Below are 26,483 nucleotides of genomic sequence, written 5' to 3'. Positions count from 1 at the left end.
TTTCTCTTGAACAAGGCCAGCGAGGTGCTCTGCCTCACATATACCGGGATTTTATTCCACAGCATAGGGAGTCTTTGGGTGATGAATCTATCCCTCCAGCACGTCCTATTAATAGCCGTGTCGAGGTTTAAGTCTCCCGCCCTTGTGGCTCTGACGGATCTAGATTTTTTGAGGTGAAGCATATTCATCAAATCTGGGTTTGACATGGCCTTGTATGTTAGGCAAAGGTCACCTCTGAGCAAGCGGTGGCGACTGAATAGAGCTGGAGTTCTTTCAGTCGGGCAGCATAGGACAGATGTTTGAGACCCTTTATCCTTTTGGTGGGGAACTTTGTGGCCTCTCCAGCTGCTGCAAGTGTCGGGTCAGATACATTCCGAATAGGGCATTGTACTCAATCATTGGTCTGATGAGTGATGAGTATAGGGAGACTATGACCTCCCTTGATCTAGATGAGAATCCCTTCATGATAAGGTGGGCAATGTAGAAGGTCTTCCTAACTACTTTAGCTACATGGGTGTCGAATGACAGACTACTATCAACCTGGGTCCCCAGGTCCCTGATAACTTCTTCTGTGCTCAGTGGATTGCCACCTATTTGGTAGCTAGGGGTAACCTTGTTTTTCCCGAAGGGTATGACTATGCATTTTTGGCATTTAACTTTAGGCCATGGCTCTGGCACCAGTTATCCATTTCTGTGAGACCCTTCTGAAGGATATCTGTGTTAGATGTGTTTTCTACTATGGCGCCCAGTTTGCAGTCATCTGCAAACTTTGTCAGCCATAACCCTCCTGTGTTTACTTGTACTTCGGAAAAGTAGATGCCAAACAAGAGTGGGCCCAGGACTGAGCCCTGTGGTACACCACTTGTGACAGGCTTTGAGTCTGACATGGCGCCAGCAACTCTGACCCTGTGGGTTCTGTCACTCAGCCAGTTTGCAACCCATCTTGTGATGTATGGGTTAACATTTAAGCTGATGAGTTTTTCAATGATACCTGAGTGGGGTATTGTATCGAAGGCCTTTGCCAGATCGAGGTAGGCTGTATGGACTGCCTTTCCCTCATCAATGGCTTTGGTGACTGTTTGAAAAAGTCAACCAAGTTTAGAAGGCATGATCTGCCTTTGACAAAGCCAAACTGGGATGGATCCAAAGTCTGCAAATTCCCTATGTCTTTATTTATGAGGTCCATTATGATCCTCTCCATGGCTTTGCAGATAAGGCTTGTCAAGCTAATGGGCGGTAATTTCCAGGGTCGGTGGAGGCACCGCCTTTGTGAAGTGGGACCACAGTTGCAGTGCGCCACTCCTGGGTGCGTATCCAGAGGTAAGACTATGATTAAACAGCTGTCCTAGCTGTGGGTTTAATTCCTCGTTGAGTTCGTGGAGCACACAGCCGGGGACACCATCAGGTCCCATGTATGCTGTGTTTTTTGCTTTGGAGAGAGCAGTTCTCACTTGGGCGTTGGAGATGTTTGAGGGGCTGCAATCGCTTGGTATAGATATCTCTCCTTTTGGGGGGGGGAGAAGTTTGCACTGAACCTGTCAGCCAGTATGTTGGCAATGTCTGTAGGATCAGTAATCTTCACATCATTTTGAACTAGTTCTGAGCATATCTGGGAGTTTCCTCCCAGGTTTCTAACATAGCTAAAGAAGGCCTTATGATTGTCTTTTGAGTATTTAGCTATTTTTCTCTCAAAATTTGCTTTGGATGATTTTATGAGAGCTCTTAGTTTTTTACTTATAGTGATCAAGGGTGTCTTACCTTTTAAGGATTTTGCTCTATCTTGTAGTAGCTTCTTCCTTTTGTTGTAGAGTTTGTTTATGGCTGGGGTCCACCGGACTGGACGCTTGCCTTTGGTACAAAGAGTCTTTGTTTTGCTTGGGATTGCCTTATCCATGCAGTCCTGCAGGTGCTGGTAGAAGGCATTTGTAAGTGATTCAGCGGCTTGAGTACTGTTTTCCGCTGGCTCGGGGGCCTTAAAGGAGACCACACTAGTCTTTAGAAGTGTGAAGTCGGCTTTCGAGAAGTTCTTTACTGTGGTCTTTTTATTTCAGGTGGGGGTGGGATGAGGACCTCCAGCGAGATTAGTTTGTGATCTGATCTCACCAGTGAGGGGTATACTTCCGGTGTTGAACATTGTGCTCCCATGTTCGTGATGATGAGATCAAGTATGTTTTCTCCTCTTGTGGGGATGGTGACTAGTTGTTCCATGGCATTTGAGTTTATGAATTCCAGGAACTTTTGGGCTAGGGTGTTTGGGCTTGAGTAGTGTTCCCAGTCTATATTAGGGTAATTGAAGTCACCTAGTATGATGGTGTTTGGTGATACATTTATCCCCTCTAGTGTTTTCAGGAAGGCCATGTGAGGTTCCTGAGTTTGTTAAGCTTAGCCAATTATCCCTTGTGAGACTCAAGCTCTGCACCTTGTGCTTGTAAGGTAAACACCTTAACCATTAGGCCACCCTCCCAACCCTGGTTGGTTAAGTTTATTTATTCATTTAATTATTTCATATGTTACATATTATTACGCATTTATATTTACATATTTGTATGTATCATTGTAGTTTGCCTACACATTGATATAATGTAAGTGAAATAGGGGTGTGTCATTATGACTCATAGGGAGATGGGCAAATGAGAAATGTAATTTGATTTTCACTAACGTTTTTAAACTAGAAGGAAATGATGTATATTTGTCAGAGGACATTTGTCATTAGTACAAATGAAAGTGCTTACCTTTTGGTTATTTGTGCAACAAGTTTGTTTTTTGTTTTTTAGTTTGTATTTGCACTTATTAAATTATTCTTTTATCCGCCAGTCCGGATTCACTTTATTTGGTTTATTAATTAAGAATTGCTACACTCTGTGTAGGTTCACTGAGAGGATGGCACTTGGAAGTAGATGAAAGCTAATTTGGGCAGTCCTGTGATGGTTCATGGTCCCAGAAAAATTGGTACAATTAGTGCAAACTATGTACAGGGACCCAATGACTCAAGTGCGAACAGTGTTTAGTCTGTCAGAGGGGTTCTCAGTGGGTGTGAATGTGCATCAGTGATCATCTCTGAACCCACTGTACGTATTGGTGATGGACTACATTAGCAAACAGGTTGGAGGTGACAGATCAATAAAGTTGCTATATGCAGATATTGTGGCACTACAGGCGGACTCTGAGCAAGAACTTCAGCAATTGATAGGGGAATGGAATGCAAAACTGAACGCAGGGAATGGAATGCAAAACTGAAGGCACATGGGATGAAACTGAGTATAGCTAAGACAGTTATAATGGCAGCAAATGGTGGAGTTCAGAAGAAGCTGTGAATTGAGATAGAAGGGAAAATAGTGGATGGAACAGGTTAACAGCTTCATGTATCTGGGAGGAATAGCTGAAGAGAAGGGAAGTCTGAATAAGGAAGTGAAAGCTAGAATCAGAGGGGCTGCAGCCAACTGGCACAGAGTGTCGGGTGTAATATATGACAGTAGAATGCCAAAGGAGCTTAAAAGTAATGTGTGCAAAATAGTGGTGTGACCATTACTACTGTATGGCACAGGAACCTGAGCAGTGAAGGCAGAGCAGATAAGGAAGCTAGAGGTGATGGAGATGAAGTGCCTGAGAAGGGTGGTAGAATGCACACTATGGGACAGAAGAAGAAGTGGGGATGTAAGAGCAGAAGCCAAAGTAGCTCCCATTGCAGAAAAGGTCAAAAAGAACACATTATGGTTCAGGCACGTGCAGAAAAGCAGTAGACAATCTAAGCTAAGAATATTTAGGACAGACAGGAAAAAGGCAATAGGAAATGAGGACATCCAGCAAAGAGGTGGATGGATTATGTGAGAGAAGACCTGTGACAGTCAGGCATGAGTGGCATTGAACTGAGAGATGGCAACAGTTGACATGACACCCTGACCCAATGAAGAAAAAGGGGAAAAAAGGGGAAAAAGTAAAAGTATATCAATAGAAATGAGAGAGATGTGTGATGTCAGAAGTTGAGTTTCCATACTATAAAGTAAATAGACGTTCGTATGAATACAAAATGTGAATGTTCTTTTTATCTATTCTTATACTGTGCTGTATATTCATTTTTCAGTGAGTCAAAACAACTGCCTCTTACACATTTTATCACTGTGAAGTTCAAGAGGTTAGGTGATCATGCAAGGTTGTAGCAGGTGAACAGTGACATTCTGAAATACTATTTGAATGACATTTATGAGTTTTTGCAAGAACAGAAAGGGGCAGAGATCTTATGGTAACCAGGAATGGAGTTTCAAAGATTCAGGACATTGATGAAAACTATTAAGTAAGATATGCAGTTTATCCAGTAGGTAGCAAAACTGTGTAAGGCAGACAGTTCTTATTTTGCATAACAATTTATGTTGCTAAAAGGAAGAAAAGGGGAAGAAAACCGGACATGACTGGTATATTCAGAGCTGGTTTAAGAAAATAAATTGTCGTGGATAGCATATAGAGAGAATTGCAGGCCTGTGGAGCACATTGGCCAAGGAGGTGCTAAAGCTCAGGTCATTAAAAAGAATGTAAGATACTATGGACAAAGAAGATGTGAACGGGGGAAGGACCAAGGGTAGGTATACCTCTCAACCTCTTAGTGTTAGCAGTCTGGACAAAGCCTGACATACTGGGGGGGCAAAGGCCCAAAAATAGGGCACATTGAAAACATTGCTCTTCTAAACTTAGAAAGTTGCTAGAATAACAGGGTTTGCATTTACATGCAATTTCTGAATGATTTAAAGTTTGAAACCCAAATGTAAGTTATTATTTAATGACTTCGGTGCTCAGATTTTCACCATAGCACTCAACTGTCCAGATTTTTACAGAATGTCCAGATTTTTGCTTTTGCTCATAAAATTTGTGGTTTTCTGGTAAATCACTGGGATGATCCAAGGATTAAAGTCATTAAATAAAGATAAACATTTGAGTTTCAAATTTTATATTCTTCAGAAAATTTATGTTAATACAAATCCTCTTACTCTAATGACTTTCTTTATTAGAACACCATTTAAAAATCTATTACTATTTTTGGACATTTGTTCCCCCATTATGTCAGCCTTTGTCCAGATTTCTTTCACTAAGAGGTTGAGAGGTATGATCATCCCAGTGATTTGCCAGAAAAACACAAATTTTATGAGGAAAGGCCAAAAATGAGGCAAAATCTAGGCATTCTGTGAAAATCTGGACAGTTGCAAGGTATATGTGTAGGGGAGGAGAGATGTGCTCAGCCATATGTGGGATAATATAATTTGTGTATGTATGTCTATATTTGTGTGTGTGTGTGTGTGTGTGTGTGTGTGTGTGTGTGTGTGTGTGTGTGTGTGTGTGTGTTTATATAGGATTATGCTTCATGAATACTGTTGTGTTCTACTGAAGCATCCAGATTTGAACTCTCAAGTATTCTGTTTCCCTAATTTCTTCTCTGGTTGTGAACAAAAATTGCAAATCATTTTTTTTCAGTGGACCTTGTGACTACCAGATTGAATCAGTGTTTAACAGTTGTCCTACAGACTGAATCATTGTTCAACAATTGTCCTAATTCTAATAAAAAAAAAAATCTTTCCACAGTCTGAGAAAATAACAGATTGAAGCTTTTGTACAGAAACGTTTGTTTCTTCTGTAAGTATTAGGCCTTTTTAAGCACTAATATATATCAATCAAAAGACAAATTGCCACATCATTATATATTATGTGAAAATTGCTGTAAACTCTGGATTTCAGTTTATCTGTGTGAGCCAGACTGGAATTTGAAGAGTGAAAGACAAATTTCATCTCTTGACTTCAGTGTTCAAAACAATACATAATATAATCAGGTTCAAAAATGGTCCCATAATACTGCAACACTTATGATCTTACTTTCCTACTCCATTTCCAATTTATGCATTTGCTGTATTTTTTGGGGGGAGATGGTGGGTGAGCCTGAGTTCTTCTCGTCACTCTGATTCTTTTTTTTCTTACAGGTGTCCTTCTCCTTCAAATGTCAGTGCTAGCAGGACAGTTCAACGGATTTTTGCAGCGTGTATGTTGTCACTTCTTGCACTCCTGGGCTCAATTTCTCTTGACTTGAGTAGTAGCCTGGAACATTGGAGAAGCACAGAGAAAGCCCTTCTGTCACTTACTTCTTGCAGAAATGTTCGTCACATTAAGTTTGTAAACCTCCTGCAAGAACAAAGGGAGGCCTGCTGTCAGACTACTACAGATTCCAAATGTGGTAGCAGAACCTCTGATATTGTCCAGACACTGAAGAGAATTAACCTCATATGCACAGAGACTAATGAAAGAGTGCCTGCAGCATCACATGGATGTGATGAAGCAGAAGAAATGACTTGTACAGAATATATAAGTAAAAGGCTGAAGGACATATTAGTGAATGCAACATTTTCTGAAGATATGATACTGTCTAGGGCTATCACCGAGGTTGTAGAGTTATTAAGATATCCTGAGGAAGACAGTAAAGCTATGAGATTCAACCCAGACTGGGCAGATGTCGTTTTACTTAGGCTTCTGGTGAGGACCAAAGAGATTATCTCAAAATCATACTGTTCAAATAATAGTTCAACATCTGTATCCCAAGATATTCAGACTCAGTTGCACCACCTAGCTACCATTCTGAACTATGGAGTGTTTGTTTCAGAAAGCTTTCAGACTTGTTGGGTAGATAATGCTAATTTGTCTCTACATTTCAAACGGACTTCTGTCTTTATTCCGTTCACTGATACCTCTCTTTTTGATGGTAGTAGGCAGCTAATACAAACTTACCGTCAAGGACTGAACATAGTTCAAGACTGTTTACTTGAGAAGGGTGGCGAAAAGCTGAGAAAGAAATCCAGAGAAATCCTTTCAGCAGTAAGCCTTAAAATCACCCTCCTGGCCATCACTTGCCTCATATATCCCATAGTACTTGTATCCTTTAAACAAATGACAGCATGGATACAGAATTATGCATGGAATCTCAAAGAACGGACTGAGGATCTTAAGAAGGAGAGACGCTTAGCTGAGGAACTCCTTCATCAGATGTTGCCAAAATCAGTAGCAGAACAGCTGCGAAGGCATAAACATGTTCAGGCTGAAAGCTATGAACAGGTAAGCACACAATGAAGTGACTGTTTTACTGGTGCAAAACACATGATTTTTAAATATGCTTTAATTTAAGATTATTGTGCATAATTACGCCTTTAAATGACTATGATTATAATATAGTATTCATAGGATATTGTCTTCATGGAATAGAAAGACAAAGCCCTGATTAGACTCTGATGACTTGGGACAGCCTGACTAGTCACACAGGAGAAGGGTGTATGAGTATCTAACACAGGCTCATTTGAAGTGGAGGGTAGTCACTTTGCTCCCTGCAACAGTGACATCTAGTGGAAGCTGCGTGTAGTAGGAAGTAGCAGCAGAAGGATTGGGATGCTTGTTCTGGTCTTTCAAGCAACATATAGCTCTATAGTTAGAACCTGTGTGTGTGCATTTGTGTATGCATGTATGCACATTTGTGTGTGTGTGTGTGTGTGTGTGTGTGTGTGTGTGTGTGTGTGTGTGTGTGTGTGTGTGTGTGTGCATGTGTGTGTGTGTGAGCATGTTAAGTTTAGTAACTGGGACAGCCCTGCCTTGATATGGCACACATTTAGCCTCCAGGTGGATGGACAAGGGATCAAAATCCCTGAACCTGCCTGGATTATGGCTTCTCTACTTGAGTGTCATTTCCACTAATGGCCAAATGGCCATGAGACAGAGGAGAAGAAGGACAATCAGATGGCAGTGGGGAAGGATAGCAGGAATTGGTTGCCTAACAATAACAAAAAAATTATCAAAACGTCATTCTTCTGAAGAGTTTTTGTCCTAATTTTAGCCACATTATCTACTGTGCAAACATGATCCAACTAAACAGTTTATTTAATTAAGGAGGACTTTGGAATAAAGACTCACAATTGCATTATGGTACCAAAGTCACATCTCTTGGGGGAGCAATTTCAGTAGTTGTTCCACTAAATGACATTCTCATCAGATCCATAAGTAGCAACAAAACTCTGTCATTGACTGGAGGAGAAGGTATGACTCCACAGGCTATCTGTGGGACAGTCCTGATGAATTAACACTTTTAGGGTAGCGTTTATATATACTGATCCTCAGATAATTGGGTGGACTGTGTAACAAAGCAAGTTGAATTTTTGAAGTGTGACAGTACTTCACTAAAATTAATTTTATGTTTATAAAGTTTTTATATTTTTACAATTGTTTTATGATACGTCATCAGTTAAAGAACTTACACATTTTATGCAGTAGTTCATATAGACCAAATAACTTCAGGCGTGACTGTGCTTCCTCTGGAATTCTTTGCATTTGTAAAAACTTGCCAGAATTCTACAATATTCAGGTAGTCTAACAGAGCATACAGATTCCCTTCAAAAGTTAATGTTCCACTAACTTACTAATAGAGAAATATTAATCGATGTTCTATGCTCAGTTAATACTATTTGGCTGTCTAATGAATCTAAGTGATGTATATAGTATGAATAGATGTAGACAATGTTCTATTTTGATAGTGTATTTGTTCCTGTGTATAAAAAAATGTCAAAAAGTGTAAAAAAAAAAAAAAAAAAAAAAAGGTAAAGTCCCATTTGCTGTTGATCCCTCATTGCTCTGCGATGATACTGTATTTATTCATTCTCCTCTAATAAACGTTATTTTTCAGTTTTTTGTGGCAAAAAGTTTGGTGTGTTCCCCTTGTGGTTGTTCCATACAAAATGAATGTCCCTGTCCCCCTCCTTCAAAAAAAAAAAACTGTTTCTTTGACTTAAATAATAACTACGGTACGTGTCTCTTTTATCAATGATACTGGTTCAGGAGTCATGTTGGTTAGCATTATAGACACTGGTAATGAATAATCACACTGCCCTTGATGTATCCATAACTGCTTATTTTATTGTATATTCTAGCTCTTATATGATTTGTAATCATTTTTATTGTTTATCAACTTTGAGGAAAGGGCTGGGAAGGGACAGATGTAGTTTCCCTGCTTATTGCTGCCCTCTGCTTTTTTGTTTGTTTCCTTAAACCGATATCCATCAGCATACCGAAGCCTATGTTGGTCCAATGGTATTATGCCACATCTGTGTTCCATTGCCTTTGTGTTTTCTGTTAGTGGGCCAGCATAGTATTGCTTTATTTTTTTCTTCCTGTGTATAAGTAGGATGACAATGGTGGTAATGTCCCCCACATTGAGGGAATGTGTAAAGGAGGGATGTAGACCCCCTTCCAAACAAAATGTTACAGTCATAGAAAGATGAGAAGCATTCATATGGTCATTGAATTTAGTTTTTATCTAAAACAGTTTTAAAATGTGTGGGTGTTGTACAATACTGGTCTTCTGAACTGAAATAGTAATTAATGTGGGGAATCTATACACATTTTAAAATGTTTGGTATTGTAAGTTATTTGGAAGTATGTTGTGGCTAACCCTTGAAATGATTATTTTACTTTTATTTTAGTTTCCTTTTGTTTACCAGGTTTTTCCAACAATGTTTAGTCAAAAACAGCTTTGCAGCTGAGGCCCAGGAAGAAAAGTTCCAATATGTTACAAACATTTTTAAGCAGACATTCAGTAATTTACATGAATGGACATTAAGTAACATACATTAACAGTCACACATATATTTGATAATTAAATTGCATTCATATGAAAATAAAGATAACTATTACAGTATGAACGATACTTACAAATTAGTAAATGTTGACCAGTGAACATTTGAAGAGGTGTGTTAGTGGGTTTGTCGAAAGATAATAGATCATGTCATTAGTGCTTAGAAATTCAAAGAAATGGAAATGAGGGAAGGAAGTAGGTAGGGCAGAAAATATTAATACTGTACTTAAGAGGTGGTGTATAACGCAGGTTTTGAGACAGTTAGGTTATATGTGGCTATCATAAGGTTTATATTAGAAGTACAGAGGTGGAGGGATTTTGTGAAAGTAAGTTTTCATCAAAGTCGTCTCCTTTTAACTTTTGGGTAAGTGAAAATTCAGTTATGTAAAAAAAAGATTTATATATGTATTTAGGAGATGGTAGTGAATCTATACAGGTATTAATGAAAAGTTGTTATGGGGCATAGGATCCCAAAGGAAGGGAAATGGTTTGATGATATGACAAGCAGAAGATAACAGCGCCATTTATCATGGAGATGTATAGGAGCAGATCCACTGATTTCATGGATGAAGTTTTAGTTGTGTTTTAAATTAGTTTGCATTCTGAATGGATTTCCATGGTAGTGTGATGTGGTTCTATAGTTCAGCTGCCCTATTTGAATATAGAGAGTCACTTGCAGTATTAGATGATAGTCTATTATAGTTCTGAGAAGGAGCTAGGTAAAGTGGCAGCTCTGAACAGTTTAATTCTCTGAGGACTAGTCGGTGTCAGTGGTGTTTCTGTTACTTGCATCTGTCATCGGTGTCCCACACACGTTGCACTTTTATCCCTCCTAAAACTGCTTCAGAAGCAAAGTCCGAAGTGTCTGTGGTGACTAACTGCTTTGGAACAGGGATGTTGAAGGGGAAACCTGAATATGTAGATATTTCCCCCTCCATCAAGTGATTTTTCTTCTGAGAAACCCTAGGAATAAGATTTGAAAAAGACAAAGGATATTTTTCGTGGGACCACAGAGACTTTGGACACCATTGTTTCTTCCTTATGTGGAGTTTTGCCAGAGGTATCATAAGAATCATAGAAGCCATGAGATCCAAAATCTTGAGGTATTCCCTCATAAAGACCAAAGTATGAGTGGAAAAACCTTTGAAATAGATCTTGATACAGATCTATTTTTTTCTTGTGGAAGAAAAGCTCTTTGACCTGAGGTGTCTAGCTGACATCCCAGGAGCACAGTCCTGTGTTAAGGAGTCAAAAAAGACTTTTGAATGTTCTTTTACAATCCCAGCTTGTGTAAGAGATCTTTCACCCAAGTGAGAGATTCCTGATACTTTAAAAAACACTTTACAAAAATAAGCAAACTAAGTATGGAAAAATGTGAATACCTTGCAGCCTGCAATGAGCTGTAACTGGAGCCAGCCACCCTGGATGAATAAGGATGTGATGCTGATAAGCATCTTTTACATCTACTGTGCCAGGAAACTAGAGTGAGGAAGAAGTAGTAACAGATTGTGAAGTGTCATCATTCTGAACTTGGCCAGTATCACAAACAGGTTTAGTAAAGAAAGGTCCAAAACATGTCTCTAAGCTTTTTATTTCCTTTGCACTAAAACATCCTTTCCCCACCTGGGAAGGAGCAACTGTTTCTACCACTCTCTGGGTAACATGTGATGAAGGGCAGTTAGAAATTAAAAAAAAGTCTGGTCTGGTAGATGAGGAATTACCCCATGGAATGGAGAAATTTCCTCCCATTGCCATCTGAAACTTTGATGAATGATCTTCAAAACCCACTTGTCTGAAACTATCTATTGCCAAAGAGAAAATTGGAGATTTAGAATACATGGAAGGAAATGGGGGGGGGGGCGAGGTGGTGGTGGGGGGTACAAAGTCCCTTGAATAGACATTCTAACTTGTTGGACTGCCCTTGGTTTTGGGGGGTCCCTGAATTATTTTTGGAACCCTCATGTTATTTCTTGTTAAAAGTTTGTTTCCCTGGAATTTGTTGAGAATGTTTATTTTTGTTTTTTTTTTTTTGCCACAATTGGATGATGGGTTAGTGAATCCTTTAGAAAATTTGGAAAAGGAGGAATGAAAAATCTTAAGAGATTCCCTGTATCAGCTTACCCTTTGTTCACACATTTTGATCACCTGTGCAGCAGATGAAACAAAAACTAAATCTCTATTCAAAGAAGAATTCAAAATGTCACATTTAACATCATCTTGGAGGTTCTGAGAACTTGGCTAGTCAAACCTCCTCAAAACAGTATCAGTGGCCATAATCCTGGAAGAAGTGTCAAGTAGGTCATACAAACACTGTAAACTATGAGTAGTGACTTATACAATTATAGAAACTAAATTATTTAACTAACTTATTTAAAGCAGATTTTTCCTCAAGGAGAAACTGCAAACAAAGCATTCTTCATACTTTCACAATTAGTCAGAACAAACTTTTAACATATGAGCCTGTGATGATGTGAGGTATTGCCAGCTATCCCAAGAGAAGTAGGGAAGTGGATGTGGAGTGTATGCCAGCATAGCTAGCTGGAGTTTTGTAAAGAATTATATGTCATTTGTATATCAAGCTGATTTGTACAGATGCTTGTGTTGAAAAATGTATTTGTAAAGCTGCTTGTGTTAACAATGTATCAACAGGGGGTCCTGCTGGACCAAAAAGAAATACACCTGTGTGTCAGACTGTATTGTAACTGCTGAAATCAGGGCCAGCTTTTGGTTACCTCATGCCCTAGGCAAAAGGTCTCCACAGTGCTCCTCCACACCACGTGGTGCCCCCCCCCCCCCAATCCTGGTCTACCTACACCATCCAGATGACTGGAAAATGCCCCTGCTACAGTGGCGCCCTAGGCGGCTGCCTAGTTGGCTTATGCCTAAGGCTGGCTATGGTTGAAATGAATATAATGTAACAGAGGATATTGGAAGAGAAGAAGTTAATCTCAGTCCAGCTAATTTTGCAAAATAGTCTGAAATTAAATTACCTGGTTTAGGCAATAAAGATTGTATCTTACAGTTCTGATTGCAGCCAGAGACAAAATGTCTGTAAAAAAACAGGACTAGGAATCTTACTGTATTGTCCTTAGGGGTGAACTAATTGCTACCCTGGAAGGGTAGAAGTCTTTGAAATGGTTTTATAGCTTTCAGATGCTATAACACATCTTAGCAAAGCTCTCTATCTATGTATATGGTAACACATATGTGCTAGATTCTGGTTCAGTTTCTAGTAAAGGGGGTAGTGTGGGAACCAGAGTCAGGTGACGATATGTATGTGATATTATTCAGTAATCCAGTGCTGAAATGATGCGTTAATACTAGATGAGACAGAAGTCTCAGGGCAGTCTGTTTGTGAAACCTGACCAGTAGGAAGACCACTCACCACTTTATCTTGCCTTGCTTTAGTAAGTAACCAGGGAATAGTAATTCTTTAGATCAGTCAGGAAAATATAGTGAGATTAGTTAAGTACTGTTTTTCTGTTTGTGTGAATCTATCTATCTGTGTTATTTTTAGTATTTCCTGTGATATGAAACTCTGGTGTTTATTGTAAATCAGTATTTGGTATTTTCATATTCTTTTATTATTTATTATTAACCATATTTAAACTTTTTATTGTGTCTGGTAAAGACCTGCATCTGGAAATACTGTGTGGCTCTAGTTTTGTTCCAAGTCAACGTCCCTCACTGGTGTCTGTGGTAGGATTGAGACTCCTTGATCACTGGCCCAGAGAAGGGACGTCACACAGCCTGACAGTTCAAAATCCTGAAAATCAAATCTGCAGAAGCATGCACTTTTTGCCATCCTTATCAATAATATTTACATCCTTATCAGAAAAAGTAGGATCTGGAATTTGATAAATGTTTAGCAGCAGTAAGATTAACTATAGCTATAGCTACTGGTTCAGGTTTGGGAAGAGTGTATAAAAACTTAAAGGACTGAGGAATGTTATGCTTTTTAGGGGCAGCAGGCTGACTTTCAGGAAAGTTTCAGGCAGTGACACACAGATATACACACACATGCACACACACATACTCCAAAGCTGAAAGAATTGGAGGAATGGTCAAAGGATCTGGAAATTTCTTCTTTAACACTGCATGGTATTTTCTGGGACACTGGGATACTTCAGTGTTCTACCACAGAAAACACTGGTTTATTCTAGAATTAGTATCAGAGAAATATATACCCCCAATGAAAGAATCAGAAACTAAGTTCTCCTTTAATAATGAATCAAAAATCTGTGGAGAAACCCCTGTATCTGTCCTTTTAATTCCCTGTCTAGATTCAGAAGCTTTAATCTTTTCAGGAACGGCGGTATCCCTCCCTAAAATGAACATTATTATCTCTATCCATGTTCTGCTCTACCCTTCTTAGCCATGCCATTTCTCTCCACCTTCCATATTCTGTTCCCCACACCATCTATCATAAACTACCATCCTCTATACCCTTCATGCTCTGTACTGTGTTAATAGCTGAATCATACTTCCCAAAATCTGTCATTCGTTATCCCCATTCCCTCCCCTCATTCTCCCCATTCCCTCCCCTCATTCTCCCTTTATTGCTCATACCCTGTTTTTCTTTTCCATGTAAATCTATTGTATATCCTTTGGTGGATCACTGATACCAATTTATCTTGTAAACTAGTTGCAAAGTGACTCATAAGATATAGGACCATAGGTCATGTCATTACCATAACCACCTCAGACCAAAAGTAATATCATTATCCTAACAACCTCAGACAAGAGGTTGTATTAATACCCTTACCCTTCAGGCCACAGATAATATCATTACCCTAACAACCTCATACAAGAGGTTGTATTAATACCCTTACTACCTCAGACAAAAGGTAATATCATTAACCTAACTACCTCCTCCCCCACTGATGCACTGAGACCAAAAGTAATATCATTACTCTAACTACCTCATTCTAAACGTAGTATAATTACCCTAAATACTTCAGAATAAAGGTAATATATTCACCTTAACTACCTCAGTATAAAGATAATATCATTACCCTAGAAATTTTAGTCCTACAACTAAAGCATTACCTTTCCTGGCCATTTATCTGCCAAAATATGTGTCTTCTTCTTTAACCCTATCACATTCCTGTACAGTTTCCTTCTTACTGTTGGGTATACCTTTGTCCCTGAATACCTCCCCCACAAAAATACAGACCAACTTTTAACTTCCCCCTTTCCCTGTCCTAATCACTAAAGACTTTTTTGGAGGAGAACATAATTGCAGTTCTCCCTGAACTTAAGTAAAAACACCTAGCACTCCTGGTAGCAGTATTTCCACATCCTCCAAGAGCTTCACACAAAACATATTAATGTTACCAGCAGTGCTCCTCCTTCTCTTCTCATCAGATATCTGTGTTTTCTAAGAATCCAAATAGCATGTGTCCACGCAGCAAGACAGAAAACTGATAACCAGAAAATAGCTCATGTAGTGCTCCCCTTTGGTAAATTCTTAACCATGTTAACCATTCACGAGGGCTGTTATATATAGACATCAAGTTAAAAGTCATGTGTCTAAAGTAGTGCAATTACTTCTAATGAAATCCTGACACTAAAGGACAAAAGTGCTTAATCTGGTATTGTTTACTGTGCATGGCTTTGTACGATTGTTAATATATATAATAAATTTGGATTGGTTTTATTGGTCCGTTGTCACTCCGACCAATAAAACCAATGAGCTATTTTCTGGTTTTAAGTTTTCTATCTATGTTTTCTCTGTAACGGGTTTTTCATAACAGTTAGGAAAAGTCCTGACAAGAGTGAACAGCGTTGCTTCATTCCTCACTTGGCTCTATGCAATCTGAGGAGCCCCAGTTAACCATCATTTTTTCACCTTGGCCCTCAATACAACACTCTAATGCCCTGCAAGAATCTACATTTTCCTATCAGTTGTTGCAATGCCTGAGCAAATGCTCCCAGCTGATCGTATCAAATAGATTCTGTATATCCATTAAAACTGCTCCCAGTTTCCCTCAACCACTCCCTTCCACCCAAGTTACAAACTTTAACAACAGCCTCCAGTGATCTGTGGAAAACCTCTACTTATCAAAACTCAACTGGGTATCATTAGTGAGCTTCAGATGCCCCTCTTTTAACCTGGCAGCTAACACTCTCTTCCGTCTGTACTACATGCCCGTTCTCCCACTCTTAACATACCCATTCTATTCCTACTTCTAATCCTACCTTTCTGCACTAATTCTGTCACCCTGTCAACCCATAATTAAACACCAACCCAAATCACTCCAAATACTAACCTGCTAAAACTCACCTCCCCCACTGATGCACAAGAGACCATTGTTTGCAAATTACAGTGAAACTTGCCCTAAGTTAGCCTGATCTTTTGAGGCTCCTGTCTTGTTTGATCAAGTCATCATTGTCACTTCTTTCATAGAAAAGAGCACTATCCCCCCCCCCCACATTGTGTTTAGTATCTCATTCATTATCCTTTTAAGGACCTCACTAACTTTAAATCCTACCGTTCTATAAAAATCAGTTGTAAAACCACCAGGATCCTTAGCTACCTTCCATGAACCTGCCAGTACTTCTCCCATCCCTATCTTTTTATCCATTTTCTTTTTCTCTTCCTCCTGCAGCTGCTTTTCTTCCCACTTTCCAAAAGTTCTCCTTTTAAGCTAACGGCCCTATATAAAATTCCCATAACACCCACCACAACCTTCTCATAATTCTGTGTGCCTTCCTCTAACCTTGCTCTGTCCTTATCCCTCTGACCTATGTTTGCTTCCTGTGCTATTTTAATCACTACACTATAGTTAAATTTACCATACCTCAGGCCCATTACCTGCCTTCCTATTTTAGCATCTGTTCGCATTTCCTGGAATTATTTCAGATCTTCCTTCACTCTTCTTTTGCTGGCATTTTCCTGCTGTCTCTGTAACTTCCACTGCAGGTGCTTCAGTTCCCTTTTCTGTGGTTTGATCCTCTAATTGTGATTCTTCATTTCCTCATAAAACCCTTAAGCCTACTTCTCCATGCTGCCTTGATCTCAACCCATTCCATTTTCTTCATCTGACTTTTTTCTGTTTTTCATATTTGTTCTCTTCTAATACCTTCACCACCATTTATTTCACTTACTTTATTCTTCCTGCCTCTCTCCATTTACCAGGAATCCATCTCCACACTTTCCTTATAGTTCTCCTCCACCCACCAACTCATGATCAAGAAATACTTTATTCTAAAATCTCCAGTCCTTCAACTTTCTTGCCTGTCAACAGATCCATCAAGATGCATCCAACCTGCTTCCTTGCTTGCACTCTCACCTGAAAAAAGTAAACTGTCTGCAGTTTTCAGACTTTGTCCTCCATATATCCAGTATCCCTAACTCTGTCAATCCCTTTCATAAAGCTCTCTGAGCTCTAGAATGAAATTCTGATACCCATTATTAACTATCTAATTCTGGATCCAAAATCAAATTATAATACCCCATAATGATCATATGCCCTTCTTCCACAAAAATTCTTATTACACTTAAGCAGTCTTGTAAAATAGAGTCTGTATAATCATTAGGCCTGTAATAATGAGATTACCCTTGTACCCTGCCCTGCTTAAGACACCTGCCCAGTGCTCACCTCTCCTTGCCCTCTACCAATTTTTTTTCACGTTCCATCTTAAACTTTTAACAAAATGCCTGGTCCCTGTGTACCCTCACACTTAGCATACATTACCCCCACCTATGGGAATTCCCTCTTTTGAAGTTTTCCTACCTCCCTTGCTCATAATTTTAACTCTTGCAGCATCAGCATATATATACTATCTCACAGCAACTTTGCAATGACCCTGTCCTGCTTTATTGCATTATTGATCCCTCCTACATTTCACATTTCTTAGTCTCCTCCCTTCTTCCATTCTTGAGAACCCATTCTGCTCCACCAGATCTACAGCCCACATAGGTCCATGGGATAATTTACTGAGTTCACCTACACTATCCTCCATCACTGATTCCCCAATCACAGACACCCCATAACAACAGCAGACATAGGCCTAATCCATCAGCAAGCTCATCTCTACCATTCACGCTATATATTCAGTATATGATGTATCTACCCTGTCTTGACCATCACCTTCCCTCTGTACTACATGCCTGTTCTACCGCTCTTAACATACCCCATTCTATTCCTACTTCTAGTCCTACCTTTCTGCACTAATTACCTCCCCTCTTCAACCACTCATTAGACATCAACCCAAATTACTCCAAATACTGACCTGTTAAAACTCACCTCCCCCACTGATGCATGAGAGATTGCTCTTTGGCTGCCTCCTTAAAGCCCTTTCTTCCCTTAACTAACTGCTGTCTGAACCACAGCTTCTCTGTCTTCATGTTCTAATACCCCAGTTTGTGTAAATATGCATCTTTACTCTCTGAATATATTTCATACTACACATGTTAACTTTTAATAAAAAGAACTGAAAACAATGTAATAATAGAACTGTATTACACAGAATTATATCAACATCTCATACCCCACAATACACTCTTAGAATTAAGTAACACAGAACATAACACAGATGACACATCTTACCATATATAACAATCCCCGTACAGACTCATAGATCTTAAAGCAAATATATAACAATCCTCCAAACTCATAGATCCTACAACAAATATATAACAATCCTCCAAACTCATAGATCCTACAACAAATAGGTTCATAGGTTCATAGGTAGGTACTAAGCTATCGGCCCTGGGACCTATACAAGCCCAGCCAAAAAGGTACCTGGCTTTTGCCACCCAAGAAAATTATTTTCCTGTGCCACTGTTGAGCAGAGCCGCAGAGGTGATCCCCGGGGTGAATTTCCTATTTCCCATCCAATCATCAAGATTTTTCTTGAAGAGTGCTAATGAGGAGCTTTGTTTGATATATATATAGGTAGTTTATTCCAGAGTACGGGAAGTCTCTGGGACAGGAATCTATCCCTCCGGCATGTTCTGTTTATTGTGGTGATAAGGTGACAATATATAACAGTTCCCAAGACTCATGGATCTAACAGCAAATATATAACAATCCTCCAAACTCATAGATCTTACAACAAATATATAACAATCCCCAAGACTCATGGATCCAACAACAAATTTATAACAATCCTCCAAACTCATAGATCCAACAACAAATATATAACAATCCCCCCAGACTTGTAGATCCTACAACAAAATTTATAACAATACTTAAAGACCGAAATAAAAAAATAACTAAAAAAACAAGCTCAAACACAAAGGAAGAGAGGAGCTGTAACACACTATGAAATGAAAGAGATATTGAATATTAAACACTTTCATTCTCTTTAATATCAAGAACTTCATCAGAGTACTATATAAAACAAGTGTTCACATTTAAATAAGAAGAAGTAAAGACAAAAGTACAAAAATACAAATTGAATTAAATACATTTGTATTTCAGAAGACTTTTGACTGAATACAGTCATTGATAACTGGTGCATGATCTGCTGTTTAAAAGACTTGCCATTTTAACTCTAAAAATTCTAAGTATGTATTTAACTGCCCTACAAACCTTTTTTTGTCTATGACAAAAAATTTAATTTTTCTAAAATCTCTACAAATCTGAGCATGATTAGCCAATGCATTATTGCCTTTTTTCATTGTAGCAACAACATGTTCTTTTATTCTATTAATCTTCTTGTGGTTCTACCCACAAAAAAAAATCACAATTAGAGCAACAATTACTCCTATCTTTGGATACCAAAACATAACTGATGTGTTTAAAATGAAAACTACTTACAGTCAAAATGTATCTACAAAATGTGCAATTCGGACAGGCGTAAGTGCACTAATTGTCAAAGTGAGGGGTTAGTTTATCTTGCTTGTTGCTCCATTTGTAATTGTTTTTATCCAACAATTAAAGCCAGCTTTATTGACTGATGTACTCCAGATAGAATGTAATAAAATAGCAACAACTGAACAAATTTATTTTAACCTCTGCCCACACAGAGATATGACAAATTACCACATTTAACCATGTATGCACAAGCAGTAAATGACACCATTACCCTATCAATCCCTTCAATATTTTGTCCATGTATACACAAGCACTTCACTGACATTAAAATGAAACATTTCTCCCCATGACCCCTTCAGCAGTCTGTCCATGCACGTATGCACCAGCACCAAAATCAAGCATTTCCCCTAGCAACCCTTCAGTATTCTGTCCATGTCTGCACAAGCACTTCACCTACATCACATGAAATTTTTCCGCCATGACCCCTTCAGCAGTTTGTCCATGTATGCAAAAGCACCAAAATGACATCAAAATGAAACATTTCCCTCAACAGCCCCTTTAGTGGTTTGTCCATATGTGCAGAAGCACCAAAATGAAACAGTTCTGTCAACGTCCCCTTCGGTGGTTTGTTTATGTATGCACAAGCACCAAAATTAAATATTTCTCCCCAACAACCCCTTCACTGGATTGTCTGTGTATGGACAAGCACCAAAGTGAAACATTTCCCCCACCGTGACCCCTTCAGTAGTATATCCATGTTTGTACACGTACTTCACTGACACCAAAATGAAACATTTATCCCAATGACCCCTTCAGTAATTTGCCCATGTATGCAGAAGCACCAAAATGTAACATTCCCCACAACAATCCCTGCAGAGGTATGTCCTTGTATACACAAGCACCAAAATGAAATATTTACACACACATACACACACAGTTCACCCAACAGTCATACTCCCAACTATACCCAAGCACACTTCATACTCACACAAGCAAACTCACACACAATCAGTCAATTTTTTTACACAAGAATACATCAGTCTTGCAAACCTAACTCTCACACACAGTATTATACCCATACAAACACTCATACATGTAATTGCTCCACTTCTTCATTTCACACAGTCATAAACATCTCACACACCAGCATTAGAGCCATACAAACACACACAATCACTCTCCTTTCCCACTTCATTTACACAAGCAAACATTTGCCACATACATACATATATAAAAGTTAACCTCTACCACTGCAGACTCTGCAAAAAAACAAAGAAAAATGTGAAACCAAGAAAACCACCACTGGGTCTACAATCTGACCCTTAGATCTGACTCAGCTGCTCTTCTCCTAGACTTCAGATCCAAGCTTCTAGCTCCTCCCTTTACCCACAATCCCCTATCACTTCCTCCAAGGCCTCAGAGCTCATTTGCTGCATTCAAAACCAGATGAACAATCCAGCCTTTTGGTATCCATTTGCAGCTTGTGCTTGCAGGCATGGTAGAAAAAAAAAACAAGCCTACTGGTTTCAAGAAGTGCACTTCTTGGGGACATAAGATCCCCACCTCAGATGCCCACAAAAAGTATGTTTATTGTTTAGGTGCCACACATTTCAAAAAAGACTGCCAGGTCTGTGCCACCTTTAATCTGAGATCCCTCTCAGATTGGAGAAATAAGTTGATTTTGAGAGGGCTTCTACCTTCAGGGCCTCAACCCCTCTCTACTCTGACTTCCTCTGATCCTAAAAAGAGGCATCTGAAGTCTGTTGAGCCTTCCTGCAAGAAAACCAAGAGTTCAGATAATGGGTCCTCGGTCCAAATCTGACTTGACTAGCCTTGGATCTTGTTCATTCCTCAGATCCAATGGCTTTGGGTTCATCAGCCAGTTCTCCCGTTCTGATAGCTTCGGTTCCAAAGACTTTTATCCAGAAGCTAGGCCTTGTGTTATAGATCCTACTGTCCACACAATCTCCCCGACTCTGCCAGAAAAGATTTTTTCAAACGTCTTCAAAGTCATCCAGACCACCTTCTACTACTTCTTCTAGATCTTCAAGGAGCTTTTCCGAAGTTGACATGGACAGAATGATGCACAATTTTAAGACAGCTGATATAAGAAAGATAATTAAAATAGTTAAAGTTAAATATTTTTGGGTGTGAATATCTTAGCTTCAGAGTCCAGGGATCTGAGATCCCTGAGAGGTACTGCATTGGATCTGAAGTGTCATCATGTCTCAGATCCGAAGGTTACCTTGAACAGCTCAGCTCCATTCTCTTTGAGTCAGAGTAGGTCTCATATCTGAGAGGTCTGCGCCAGGTCCGAGAGGCAGGGCTCTGCTCCAATTGATTTGGAGACATCCCTTCCTAGGAGCCTTGACCCTAAACAGTTTGGCCCTAAACAGTTTGGGCCCAGTTCCATCTGGGAAGCATGGATCCGGGGATGCCTGCAGCTTTCTTTCCTCGTCTGCTTCGGCCCTGAGAGGGGAGGCAGTGGTTTCCCTGGGCCCTTATGCTTTCTGGGTTGTGGAAAGGATGTTCTCCACAACTGGGGATATGTCCTCTTGTATCTTGGCTCCTTCTCTCATCCTCCAGCTATTGTGTGCTCAGAACTCATCATTTCTGTCCAGTAAGGTCAGCCAGTTGCAGAAGGCCCCCAGTCATGTTCCCTTCTTAGGCGCCCCTCCTCTTCCGATACCTTCCCAGACCACCCCACCGAGGAGGTCCCCCGGAAAATGATGTGTAAAAGGAGATGCATGGACACCCTGGTGGAGTCTCTCATGGAAGACACAGACTTTGAGGAAGGTGAAGGATCCCCATATCTCCACCTGATGATGTTTCCTTCGGGGACATCATGGAAATCCTTAGGCAGAGGGGTGGTTGGTCATCCGAAAGTCCTTCACTGGAAGAGTCTGTGCTGAGGCCTTTTGGACTGGCCCATCTACATCTTGGGTGACCCCCCTGGTGGATGAGCTCATTGACTTAGTCTCACACCGGGCCTGGAAAGAACTGGACACCATTGAGCCAATTCCAAAATGACCTGACAAGATTCTGTCCTCCACCCGCTGATCGTCAGTACTGGCTTAAATGTGTCAAGGTTGATGCCATGGTTGTGGCAGCAGCAATGAAAAAGGAGCTAGCACAACATAGCTCCACTGTTCATCCTCTGAACAAAGAATCCAGAGCAGTGGACAGGTTTGGGAAGCATGTTTATGCCTCGTCTACTTTCGCTTTGAGGTCATTAAATTTTATGGCAAATTTCACAAGTCTGTAAAGGGATTTGATTAAGAAACTGTAAAATTCTCAGCAGTTGACCACTCTTACATCTATTGCCAATTTATCAATGAGGTTACTTTCCTATGCTGCAGAAAGCACATTTTGAGCAGCCTGCTCAAGCATAGCTATGCAACGTCATAACTGGGTGGGGCTCTGCAGTTTCATGGATCCCTTTATGGTATCCTTTATTAATGCCCCGTTTTATGCATCCTCCCTTTTTGGACCGTCAGTTAAGGAAATGCTTACCCACAACGAGCAGGAAGGAAAGACCCTGTCTGCTGTTGGCATCAAGTTTTCAACCCCTCAGCATACCTTCTCCAGGAACCAAAGAGTTGGAAAGAAAATGTGGTTGTGCAAGTCCCAGGGACCTTTCCTAGACTTGCTGGGAGATTCCTCTTCCAGAGGCAGAGGTAGAGGTTTCAATGACAGACACTGCCCTAGGGTTGAGGGGGCCTGCAGAATCAGGGTTTTTGGGATTCCTTTACCGACAAACCCTATCAGTGCTCCAGAAGTGATGCCCATCCGCTCTTCTCTGGAGGCAGTCAGGGAATGTTTTGCATTGCAGTCAGAAGCCTGGACAAAAATCACAAAAAACTGGGTGCTAAACATCATAAATAGAGGATATTACAGCCCCCTTTCCCTTCCCCCTACAGTAACAGATGAAAAGCTCCCCAATGTTCCACCCAATCAGAGGGAGTCAACAGCTCTAGGGATTCAAAAGCTGCTTCAAAAAAGAGTCTCAACTGAACAAGTAGGATTTGGAACTTACTCCTGCTTCTTTTTGGTGCCAAAGAAAATGGGGAACCAAAGACCAGTCCTGGAGCTAAGCAGACTGAACTGGTTTGTAAAGAAGTCCAAGTTCTGGATGGTTATGGTACAGTCCATTCGGGTCTATATTACAACATTGAATGCTTAAAACAGCAAATGATATTTCATCGACTCTATTTCAGCGAAAGCTGAAAATGTCGACACCTCAGAACAGTGATTTCTTTCCTAGGGAAAGCAAGCTGTTCCAACCAAAAAAAAAAAAAAAACAGTAAACATTTCCAAACAAATACACACTTACCTTAACCCTAATTCTACCCCCCCCCCCAAAAAGTAAACAGCTGAAAACAAATATGTACATAACTCAACCATACATCTAACGCAAAAAAAAAAGTAAACAGTTTAAAACATATACACTTATCTTAACCCACACCCTAACCCTAAGGTCAGTAACTGTTGCACATTTATGCTTGGGAGCTATACCGGATAAGGGAATCTCTGAGACCACACTACAGTACAGAACACGGCAAAGCAACAAAGCGGTCAAGCGACTTCTTTCCCAGAGAAAGAATTCACTGAACAGCTGCTTCGCTATTTTGCCTGTTCGCTGTTTAGGTGTCGATGAAAACGTATTCAGTGAAATGCTTTTTCATTGTTCTAATAGGAACCCGTCCATTCTACTGCTTCTGAGCATAGATGACTGGATGTACTCCATAGATTTCCAGGATGTGTACTACCACATAAAGATACACAGGCGCTCCAGGAAATTTATGTGCTTCTGGCTGGGAGCCAGTCATTACCAGTTCAGAGCACTGCCCTTTGGACTCACCACAGCTTCCTGGGTGTTTACCAAATGCATGGCAGTGGTGGCAGCTCACTTGCAGCTCAAAGAATTCTAGGTGTTTCCATACTTACATGATTGGCTACTAAATGTCCCAACTAGGCATCAACTACTACAGGCCATAGACTATCTTCTCGGTATCTCTCGATCCTTAGGGATCTCTATAAATTTTGCAAAGTCAAAATTACAGCCATCGCAAAACATAGAGTTCATCAGGATTTGGCTGAACACTCAATGAACTGTGGCATACCTACCATTACAGAGGATAATGATTCTACGGAATCAGAAACAGGACATGTTGTCTCACCCTTCTCCTATGGCGAGGCTAGTTCTACAGGTATTGGGATCCATGGTGGCAACTATAGCTTAGTCCAACTGGCCTGGTTCTTCATGAGAGTTCTACAATGGACCCTAGCAATTCAATGGTCGATGCTACATCCTCCTTTTTCCACGTGGACCGAAGAAATTCAATGGTCGATGCTACATCAACCCCTCTCCACATGAGTGAAACTCAGACCGATTTGCCACTGACAGTGGTGGCTTCAGTGCCAAGGCTTACGCCTAGGCAGACTGGTCTCTGTCAGCCCACCAACAGCCACATTGACCATGGACACTTCCCATCTGGGGGGGCATTATATGGGAAAGATGGTCCAAGACACATGGTCCCTTACAGAGGCCAATTTGCATATAAACAGCCGAGAGATGAGACCAGTCCTATTTTTGTAAGCCTTTCAGGATGATCTTCCTTTAGGGACTGTTGCTATTCACACAGACAGCATGTCAGTAGTCTGTGCATCAACAAGCAAGGAGGAACCCATTCTTACCCATTGTGCATGGATGCCATGAGAGTCTGAGAATGGGCGATCTCTTCAGACCGCTTTTTAGTTGCAACACACATACCAGGGAAAAACAATGTATTGGCAGACAGGCTCAATAGGTCCATTCTGGCTTCTTACAAGGGGTCTCAAATTAGCAAATTTGATTTTCAGCCATTGGGGCCAGCCTCACCGCAACCTTTTTGCCTCTCCCTGAACAACAAGTGCAGAAAGTTCTTCACTCTGATCCTCCTCAGAGGGAGTCACTGTAAGAAGCTGTAGTCTATGATTGGCCCCCAGGTCTCCTTTATGCTTATTCTCCTCTTCCCCTAAACCTAAGATTACTCCAGAAGGGAAGAAGGTCGAAGTGCTCAGTCATTTTCATTGCTCCCTTCTGGCCTCACCAAGTGTGGTTCCCCTTCCTATGGTCTCATCTAAAGTATCCTCCTTGGATTCTGGAACACAACCAGGACCTCCTGTCTCACCCATCAGAATTTCGACACCCCAATCTCCACACCCTCAAACTGACCACATTTATTTTCCAGTTCCACTCATTATTAGGCAGCCCAGGGTCACTTCCCCAGTCAAAATATTATTCTGGCCTCTCAGAAGTATTCCACCAAGAAAATTAGCAAAAATAAATGGAATAGGTTTTCTGTGTGGGTTAACAAAGAGAACATTGACCCCTATTCAGCATCTGTGTCTGGAATTTTGCTTTTCTTCAGTTTCTTTTTTCACCAAGGAGCTAGTTTTTCTACACTCAAGCTACAACTTGCGGCAATATCAAATTTTCCTGTGGGGCATGGACATGCTTCCTTATGAGCCTCTAAGTTATGTAAAGCCTTCTTGAAAGAGTTTTTTGTTCGACAATCTAGCAAGGAACCTTTTCTGCCATAGTATCTCACTGTGTGTTATAAGGGTTTACAGAGAAACCCTTTGAACATCAGAGACCTGTGATTTAAAGTTTCTTTCTTGGAAAACTGTTCTGCTGGTAGCATTGACATTGGTGAAAAGAGTCTCTGAATTACAGGCCTTGTCTTCGAAACTCCCTTATATAATTTTCCACAAGGACAGAGTGTCTTTATGTACTAACTCTTCTTTCATTCCTAAGATAGCCACTAAGTCAAACTTTAATGAGTCTGTCCAGCAGTATTCTTTCCTAAGTTTACAAACAGGGGTGAATATGTGTTGCACTTTCTTGATGTTCATAGGCACTTACATTTTTATCTTCACAGAATGAAGCAGCATAGAAAGTCTGACCAATTTTTTTCTGCCCTACTCTCCTAATCGCTTGTGTCAGTAGTTTCTAAAGTCACTTTGTCCAAATGGATTTTAGACTGTATTTTGTTGATTTACCGCCAAGCAGGGTTATCTTTACCCCGACC

The 26,483-nt window shown here is 40.2% G+C and overlaps 1 protein-coding gene across 1 annotated transcript in view; it reads left to right on the top strand.

Moving 5' to 3' along the window:
- LOC122794995 overlaps positions 1 to 26,483 on the top strand; it is a 267,524-nt gene that overhangs the window by 47,893 nt on the left and 193,148 nt on the right. Inside the window, exon 2 of the mRNA XM_044063583.1 lies at positions 5,961 to 7,083. Coding sequence (XP_043919518.1) covers positions 5,961 to 7,083 — 1,123 coding nt within the window. The remainder of the gene's footprint in view (positions 1 to 5,960; positions 7,084 to 26,483) is intronic.

The sequence above is a fragment of the Protopterus annectens genome, chromosome 2.part1 (genome assembly GCF_019279795.1).
Source record: "Protopterus annectens isolate FY-2018-M chromosome 2.part1, PAN1.0, whole genome shotgun sequence".
Classification (NCBI taxonomy): domain Eukaryota; kingdom Metazoa; phylum Chordata; order Ceratodontiformes; family Protopteridae; genus Protopterus; species Protopterus annectens.
Note: the sequence above shows the minus strand (reverse complement) of the source record. Positions and strands in the feature narration are given on the sequence as shown.